This window comes from Acanthisitta chloris, unplaced genomic scaffold (assembly GCF_000695815.1).
Source record: "Acanthisitta chloris isolate BGI_N310 unplaced genomic scaffold, ASM69581v1 scaffold10115, whole genome shotgun sequence".
Lineage (NCBI taxonomy): Eukaryota > Metazoa > Chordata > Aves > Passeriformes > Acanthisittidae > Acanthisitta > Acanthisitta chloris.
Genome location: NW_008673184.1, coordinates 1 through 9,696, shown reverse-complemented (window position 1 = coordinate 9,696; position 9,696 = coordinate 1). Strand labels below are relative to the sequence as shown.

The following is a 9,696-nucleotide window of genomic DNA, read 5'->3' as shown; positions in this document are numbered from 1 at the left end:
AGCAGGAAGGTTAATTATTAGCAGAAATACCTTTTTATCCCATCTACTCTGGAGTCCTTGTGTGAATTGCCATGAGAGTGACCCATTCATCTTATTTTCCCTGCAGCTTTGCTGAAGTTCAGAAAATACAGAATTGCAAGCTCATTTATTTGGTGACAATTCTGCTCAGGGTTCAATAAATGGATAAAAAAATAAATTAGGCCTTCCATTTACTGAAAAGAGTTGTCATTATAAGGCTCTCCATTATAGCAACCTCTCTGATATAAATCTACATCAAATCTGAGTTTTGGGTATAAAAGCTTTTTATATTTTTTTTTTTTTGCTTGACGAGGGGTTTGAGCAACTCACACAATTGGTGCTGTAGAAATGTTAAAGGTTGTGCAAGAATTCCAGAGGATTGCTTTTCATGGCACCTGTTATTGTGAAAGACCTCACCATTTATATTCCTGGGAAACGAGTCAGAAATGCTTAGCTTAAATATTGGAAAGAGATTTATTATCCATAACAATCTAGGGTGTACATCAGTTTAATTTAGTTAGATCTAAAGCTCTTCTTGTATACAAACCTGGAGTTTTAGTTATTGTTTCATTAACTTCTCTCACTCCTTTACCTACAAGTAAAAAGACAAATTATCATTTTCATGAACATATTTGTGTGGTGGTTTTTTTTCTTTTTTTAATAGAATGTTAACAATGCCTCATGGATGCAATCACCTCTTATCCAATAGAGCCATATTTAAAACAGAAAGAACCTGTCTTGAATACTTTACAGGGTTAAATCTTTACACTTACACAAAACTATCCGGAAATGATTTAGGTCAACAACATTTTACTGTGGAAAGTTATCTGCTTAGTCAAGTATTTCATACCATTAGGACTCACATTTTTATATCAGCCCCAGTGCTATAAAAGAGAGCCTTATAGAGGGGACATATCAAATTATAATTAATGGTGTATTAAACATAGTAAAAATTGTATTAATAAAATTGATGCATTTATGACACAACTCAGAGAAAGGCAGAGAGCTTGACTGAGAGAATAGGAGCAGATGTCATGGGAAAAGATCACAACTGGTGTGGTTTGCTATGTTTATGGTACACTCAGCCAAGTTATCACCTGATCAACTTCTGGACACATATCATTTGACATTTTAAAAAGGATAATGTCCCAGTGGACGATTTGGTCTTGCACGTTGGTTTGTATTGAGGTTTTGGTTTTTGTTTTTACTTTATGAGCAGAAATTCCCTGATTAGACTGATCAAGTACTAAGAAAAAGAGTATGAGACACTCAGTGAGAACTATACCTAAAGACTGAGCCAATTTAAAAAAAGAATCCTTTCTTATAGAAAACTTTTATGTATTTTATCTTCAATAAATAAAACAAAGACCTAAACCCACAAAAGATCTTCTATGTCAAATTCTTAATTCTACAGTACCCGTGGAAAATCATCCTTTAGGGATATAGAAGATAAACTCTGATGTGTAGACCATATGACAATGGTGAACCAAAGAAGTCTACCCATACATTAATGTCAAGAAATATCCCCAGGGAATGGTCTGAAGGGCCTTGAGGGGAAGGCACGTGAGGAGTGGCTGAGGCACTTGGGCTGTTCAGCTGGAGAAGAGGAGACTGAGCACAGAGCTCATGGCTGGGACAACTCCCTCAGGGAAGGAAGTGCAGGGACAGCTCTGAGCTCTTCTCTCTGGGCCCAGGGACAGGAGCCAGGGAATGGGCTGGAGTTGTGTCAGGGCAGGGTTAGGCTGGAGATTAGCAACTGGTTCTTCTTTCCCCAGAGGTGTTTGGGCCCTGAACAGCTCCCAGGGCAGTGTCACAGCCCCAAGGCTGACAGAGCTCCAGAGGTGTTTGGCCAATGCTCTCAGCACAGGGTGTGAGTGTCAGGGATGTCTGTGCAGGGCAGGGGTTGGGCTGGGGGATCCTCATTATTCCCTTCCAACTCTCATTATTCTGTGACCAGAAGTATTTATCATTCTTTGATCTATTAGAATCAAAAATCTTATTGCACACAATTTTCCCATGGCATCTGAGTATTATTCCTTTATTCATATTCTAAACAGAATTTGATTTTTTTTTTCTGAACTGGGAACTTAGATCCATGTTTATTCACACGTGAAGAGCAAATTTAGACTTCATAGCTACAAGCTTAGGTCTACCCTAGCAAAACTAAATGAAAGTTACACTGACATAAATAAAAGTGGTATCTAGTGCAAAGATGTATTTTTTAACTGTTTTATTGCTTTTATTTTTAGCAGATTTCCTTAGACAAAAATGATACCTGAATGATTCTAAAAGCTAAGATATGAAATCACCATTTTCACCATGGAAAATCATACAATAAATACTGAATACATGGAAATACCATTTAAAACTGAAATACATAGAAATACTATTTAAAACATAAAGATAAATGGAATGAAATGTAATACATATTGCTTGGGTTTTGGTTGCTGTTGGTAGGGGTGAACACATGTGTCTGTGCATTGACTCAGACACATCCCCATGTTTTCCTCCATGGGTTCTAGATGCTCTTCCCACTTGGATTTCTTTACTGCTTCTTTCACAAAGTAGCAGCTGTTGTGCCATGTGTGTCTTTACACAGGAAGTGAAAAAAAAAAAATAATCCTTCTATAGAAAACAAAAACATCAGGGAAAATGAATTCCAGTCAAGTAGGACCTAACAAATCATTTTGAGTAATGACTTACTTTTACAAATAGGTGATTTTCCTGTCCATTTCATATCTGGTTTACACGTCCGATGTTCTGATCCTCCAGCAAGGAAAAATCCTGGCTGACAGGTGTACACCAAAGTGTACCCTAAGGTAGGAAGGTCTATTGCTTTCACATCTACGTGTGCTGGTGTCTCTGGCTGCCTACAAGCATGAGCTGCAAAGGGAGGTTTAGAGTTAGAAAAAGTGCTGGTAAGCAGTTTCCAGAGGATGAGAGGATGATGGAGAGAGTGCTCAGGCATTGGGATGTGCTGCCCAGGGAGGTGGTGGATTCCCCATCCCTGGAGGTTTTCAAGCTGAGACTGGATGTGGCACTTAGTGCCATGGGCTAGTGACCACGGGAGGGTTGGACTCGATGATCTTGGAGGTCTTTTCCAACCTGATTGATTCTGTGATTCTATGAATACAAACCAACTTATTCCCCTTCATTATGTCAACTTTGCATACCTCTTAGCAATGCCAAGCCTCTTGTAAAAGTAACAGTGCCTACTTTTCTTGTTGTGGGAAGATGGAAAGGATACTGCTGCAGATTTTTAAGGAATACACCGAATTAAATCATGATAGCAACCAGAAAAGAGTTAAATGGAAGGGAAGAAGATGCCACTGTCCATGGTGCAATGATTGGACCTGTGAATTATTGTGCTGTCACAGCTTCAGGCATTGCCTCCACTCTGTGGAGTGGTTCCCATGCTAAATAAATGCATTCTAAATTTCAATGGAATTAAAGGTTCCCCAAGAAGGTTTAGGTCATAGTGCATTGCTTAGAACAGATATGGTGGCTCAGAATGTTTCTTTCTCTGTGTCACATGGGGTTTGTTTCTAGCAACCCACAGAGAGTTTGAAATAGGATAAGAATCTAAGGTCATTCTCATGAATTATTTTTAGCTCAGGTCAGTGTATTTTAATGCCATAGTTATTTGATGTCCTCCAACCCATACAGAGCTATAGATATACTAGTGGTTAACATACTCATGCATAGGCCAGAAAAGCTGGATTTGGCTGGTTTATGAATCAGAAAATACTGCCCAACAAGAAAAGCTGGATTTGGCTGGTTTATGATTCACAAAATGCTGCCCAACGAAACATCCCCATGCATATTTCAGGTCACTTGCTGTTCTTTATTAATCCAACACAAACCTCCAAAAATCCTAGATAAAACCAAAGTAATTAATGCAGTATGTTAATGAGAACAGACTTTTTTGGAGTAAAACTGATAGAATTATTGTGAACTTCATGAAAGAAATTATCTGAAAAATCTTCCTTAAAATTAATATCCCAAATACATCTTTGATCTTTGTACAGGAAACAAAGAAAAACCAATTAGAAATCTGTTTTAAATGAAGTTTCCTGTTTTTGTAGCATATAATTTCCTAAAAATTTCCATGTGCATCACTTTGCCTCTCTTTTTAAATTGCACAGTATTCTAAGTGAGTAGAGAAAAAAAAAAGACTTACGAATGCACTCAGACTGGATCCCACTCCAGGTTAAGTTAGCCAGACAAGAACGGGTGGTAGATCCTTGAATGTGATAACCTTTCCTGCACCTGAAATACACTGTGCTCCCAACCTAAGGACCAAAGCAGAACATTAGATAGAAGAGGTGTAGCCAAACGTCAAATCAGTGATAAGTTAATGCAGAAATTTATTTTAAAAACTATCTGCTTTGTTCAGTTTCTAGAGTTCAACCATTTTAAATGCAATGGCTGAAGGAGTTGGGGCTGTTCAGCCTGGAGAAGAGAAGGTTGTGTGGAGAGCTCAGAGCAAATTTGCTATACCTGAAGGGGCTCCAGAAAAGCTGCAGAGCCCTGCCCTGCCCAGGGCAGGGCTTGGGGCTGGGTGAGCTCTGAGCTCCATTCCTACATCCATAAAATCTATGATTCTATGAAGAAGATGTGCCTTGGTATGTGTGTGTCAGGCAGGAGCAGAAGATGAAGAAAAGATCTGACAGCCATAGCAACAAAAGAGGAAAATTGCAGGACGGAGAGGCTACCAATAACCAGAGGAACTGACAGAAAGGAATTTCTGAAAACGGCTGGGTGAGCTCTGAGCTCCATTCCTACATCCATAAAATCTATGATTCTATGAAGAAGATGTGCCTTGGTATGTGTGTGTCAGGCAGGAGCAGAAGATGAAGAAAAGATCTGACAGCCATAGCAACAAAAGAGGAAAATTGCAGGACGGAGAGGCTACCAATAACCAGAGGAACTGACAGAAAGGAATTTCTGAAAACCAGTTCTACCAGCTTGATCTCAATGTGTCACAATGCCCTAGGTTTAGAAATAAGCAAGAAACCCAAACAGAACATGTCTTAGATTCCAATCACACATATTTATACCTGAAAAATCTATCCACATGAAGTCTATCAATCTAAATCAGAGTGTGGATTGGTCACTGTTGCATCTACGTTTATTTCCTCACTCACTTTGCTGCCTGTTGCTTGTTGAACTAATAACCTGTGAGGAGTTTGGAAATTATGGCAGGGACATTCATCACAGAGAACCTGTACACAACACAGAATAATTTCCCCTTCTCTGACTGAATAAAATGCAACATGAATTGCTAATTTAGGAAAGCCCCTTGCTGACTTCTCTTGTCAAGGTCTACATGGCCTTTGGTTCACACAGGTCTTTGGCTGTTGGGTATTTACTGACTATTCATCAATGTATGAAAGAATTATGATCATAAAGCAAAGTAATTATATGATGTCATATCATATTAAGCAACCAATTTATAAATAGCCCTCCCTACTGAAGTCTCCTAAAGGATTGAACACATGATATATTGCAGGGTTAGAAGTTCTCTGGGCTGAATGGGATTTTTTTCCCAAGCTTGGAATGAAGCCTGAGATTTATTACAAAGGGCTGGAAATTTCCTAAGGTTTGTATCAAACATTTAAGCCCACAGATAATTTAATCTATTTGCAACGATTAAATGCATTTTAATTTCAGAAAGCTAATGAATAATAATAAGAGAATTTACCTCATAACCTCTGGAACTGTTCTGGATTCCAAAATGTGGAGTACCAGGGTCTGTACATGTATTGTGAGCTGGATCTAATGCAAAATGAGAAACACAATGCATATTACTGTGGTATGGAAACAATACCATAAAACTCTTTGCAAAGAGAAAATCATTTCATCAATGTCTAGTGGTGACAAGAACTGAATTTTTCATGGAACGTGTGCATTTCTATCTATTGCATTTATATTTTCAACTCAATTTCCAGTATCTATCATAGCCATTTGTTTCAGTACATTGTCATCATATAAAGCTATTTTTTTGCAGGTATTTCTGGCAGTGCAAACTTCAGCGTTCGGATTCCATTTATTTTTACTAAACTTATTCTTTAAAAACTCTTTGGATCCAGAGTATATCTCACTATTCACAATGCAGTTGGAATAGATAAGGAAATCTTTATCTTCTCTTCTTTCCCAGTGAGCAGCTTAATGATTAAGTTGGATTTCTAAACATAAACAAATAAAAAGCCAATAAAAACCCCAATCCCCCTCCCCAAAAACAAAACTCACCCAACCAGCTTGTTTTGTTATAGCAAGTAAAATACATTTCTTATCTAGAGCTTTTTCCCCCGTGCCACCAAGAACACCAGTTTGAAATGGAGCACTGTCTCAGCTGTTGCTGGAGAATGACACTCCCTCCACAAAAAAGGCACACACCAACAGAGTATAATTAATGGTCCAATGTTCAGCTTCATGAGTGCAATTTAATGCAGTCTGAAGCTATTCTGATCCAGCATGTTCTGTTGGTGGCTCTGGGGTTGCCCAGTCACGTCCACCAGTTAGACAGCTCAGAACTTAATCCAATGCATCTTTCTATCCTGTGTTATTCTCTCTTGGGAACCAACTCTGCTTTTGTACACAGAATTACCAAGAACACAGCTTGGGACTGTGTTTCATCTGTAAGAAATTTTTAGCTTGCTGTAGAGAGAAAAGTGAATTTATCACTTACAAGCATGTGATATGTCATTTCACTCTTGGGCAACTTCCATATTCAATATTGACCATCACTTGAGCATAAAAGTTCAACTGGGCTGATATTTACCCAAAGGCTTCCAAAGTTAGGTGTGAGAATAAAAACCAAACATGCTCCTGACCTTGAGCTGCTTGAACAGCTCAAGAACTTTGTACAAATTGTCAATTATTGCTAATAATAGACACTTGAAACTGAATTTTCAAGGTCTGTCTCATCTGAAGAATCAGTGGGGATGAAAAGGAAGACTTCTCAAATTATTGAAAGGAAATTATCAATATCCAGAGAAAGAAAATCTTGCACCATGTGGTGCTTCTAGGTGCAGTTCTAGGCACTTTCCACGTGTTTCTATATCAAGGTATATAAAATATAAACAGAAATGTCATTAAGACATTTTCAAGTTTGCCTCTTTGCAGTAGACCTAAAATTTAGCTTTTGGAAACCTTCTTGCCTCTGGTTCAAACACCTAGGTGAAAGATGATTGCCCAGTTTACAAAACCTATGGACAGAAGAAGTTTTGAGTTCATACCAAAGAAATCTGTACACTGCTCATCTAAAATATTGCACTCATAACAGACAGCTGAACAGACTGGTCAACAGACCAGTGACTTGGCCAGTACAATTTTGTTATTAAGGACAATTTGTGAGTTAGAGAAAAGTGGGAGAAAAAAGAAAACAACCCCCTGATCTTCATTTAAAACTCAGGCTGCTTTCTCTAATCCTGCTTGGCAGATTCTCCCAGAGTGCCCAGCCCAGCTCTTTCACACAGACAACATTTCAGCCACTACAAAATATATACCTGGGACACAATCTACATCTGAATGTGTTTGGCTAGAAGTAGCAAAGGATTTTTCTAGTATAACCTCCAAATCATTTCCTTTAGCAAGTCACCCCAAGCTGGATCAAATCCTGATGTCAGAGTTAAAGGTGTCCAGTCTGATTACACAACCTGCTAAAAGCTTATCAGTTGCACATCAGTCACTGAGAAACTGAGAGTATTTGTGAGTTTAGCAGGATTTCAGAAGATCAGAGGTGTACAAGCCACTTTCATGAAGTCCAAAATTTTTTTTTTTTTATTTGGGATTGATTTTGAAAAATGCCTTTAACTCTCTGCCAACAGAATCTAGTCTTTAATCCTCCATAGTCTTCTGCATATCTAAATGAGTCTAAAAATAGACAGAACCCATTTCTTCCCTTGCACATATTGACATTCTGCATCTCCAGCAGACAAGCAATCATGTTAATTTACAAGTGCCTCCATATGTGATTGTGTTTATCCTGAAATCTCCACACTCAAAATATAACCTTATTTAACTAGTTCTTTTTATACTATGCAGACATTGGCTATATTTGGGCAGCTAATTGCTACATTCAGGAGAGTGTAAGAGTTTATCAAGGATATTCGCAGTAGAAACAGCAGAAGTAGTGGTGGTTATTACCAATGCATGTTGGCTGGATTCCACTCCAAGTGCCATCTGCTTGGCAGAACCTTCTTGAGGAGCCTATCAGAATAAAAGGGGGTCTGCACTGAAAACTAACTTCAGATCTGTAGGTGAAACTCTTCCCATTGAGACGTCCTTCTGCTGGAGTGCCAGGATCACCACAAAACACAGCTAATGCACAGGAAAGAGGAAAAAAAAAGTTATTAAAACCTGCAAACACTTTAACTGAAGTTTTCTTCTGTGGTTTATGTGCAAGTCAGACATATATACGGGTGGAAACTCTAAGCTCATTTCTCTGTATAGGACTGTAGCTCTGATAAATTCTTGACAGCACTTTAAAATTCATTGTCGCTGTTATAGTTATTCTAAGCATAAAACTTAACTAGGAAAAACAGACCTTTTAATTGAGGCACTTATATGCTGATTAGATCTGGATGACAAAATAATCCTAAAGGTGACAATGCTATTACTGCAAAGCTTCACAATACAACCAGTTTTCACATCAGTCACCCTCAGAGGAGTAGGCTGGGAAGTTTTGCTCTCATTAGATAAAGGGGGAAATGTTTATCAGAGTCCTGACTAGATTGCAAGCACTGAAAGAGATGCACTGACACGTTGAGAAGATGCTGAAAACCAAATATGAGCAAGATAGGAGGGTATGTACTCACTTCAGAAAGGAAAAAGGGTTTAGAAAGGAGTGCAAGGCTATGAGCTTCAGGGTTAGCATCCTGCTGTTCACCCATTAATGGAAACAAGGGAGCAAAAAAGGAGAAGTGTAAGGGAAAATTTCACTCATGCTCTCCACAAGTCAAACTCAGAGCAGCCAAAAGGATTATCAGGAAGGCAAATGGTGATGGGCACAGGGAATAGAGATTGAGGGCAACTTTTGGGGAAAGGAAGATAACTGTGACCTTAAATAGGCACAGCCACTGAATTTCATAACAAGGTAAGGTTTATGGAGGGAGAAGGGAGAATCCTGTAGTCATTCCTATATCGCCTGATGTAGATGAGTCCTTTCTAAACTGTGATTCTGTGACTGCAGCCAGAGCCAAGTGACTGTAGGTTTGGGGAAGCCCAACACAACTGTACCCTGACAACTTACGCAAGCACTGTGGGATGTCTCCTCGCCAAACCCCTCGTCCTTCACAGGAGAGAATGGCTGTGTTGGACAGCTGATAACCCTCTGCACAGCTGTAGCTCACACTGGCACCCCAGCGATAGTCAGAGCCTTCCACCTTCCCATACAGCACTGCTGGAGGGGGACCACAGGTGATAGCTGTGCCAGGAGAGAGAGCTTATCATTTCAGGAAATGATGGAGATTTGGAAAATGCAATATCATATGACCTCATATCTTTGCTTTTTAATTTCAAAAGTATTTGAGGCAGTTCTGTTCCAACAAAGCATTTCTATGATGACAAAGCAGCCTGTGGTAGATAGGAAAGCAATTTAAATACCAAAGTATCACCTCTGGGTTTAGAAAGTCTCTGAGTGCTGGGTTGGTAAAATCTGGAAGAGCATATCAT

At 39.0% G+C, this 9,696-nt stretch overlaps 1 protein-coding gene across 1 annotated transcript in view; it reads right to left on the bottom strand.

Moving 5' to 3' along the window:
- The window catches only part of LOC103802372 (CUB and sushi domain-containing protein 1-like), a gene marked incomplete at both ends in the record, with an annotated part of 13,897 nt that extends 4,449 nt beyond the window's left edge, over nucleotides 1-9,448 (bottom strand). The window contains 5 exons of the mRNA XM_009074837.1: nucleotides 2,722-2,901; nucleotides 4,199-4,310; nucleotides 5,723-5,796; nucleotides 8,170-8,343; nucleotides 9,275-9,448. Of these exons, the coding sequence (XP_009073085.1) occupies nucleotides 2,722-2,901; nucleotides 4,199-4,310; nucleotides 5,723-5,796; nucleotides 8,170-8,343; nucleotides 9,275-9,448 (714 nt within the window). The remainder of the gene's footprint in view (nucleotides 1-2,721; nucleotides 2,902-4,198; nucleotides 4,311-5,722; nucleotides 5,797-8,169; nucleotides 8,344-9,274) is intronic.
- Nucleotides 9,449-9,696: the final 248 nt, after the last annotated feature.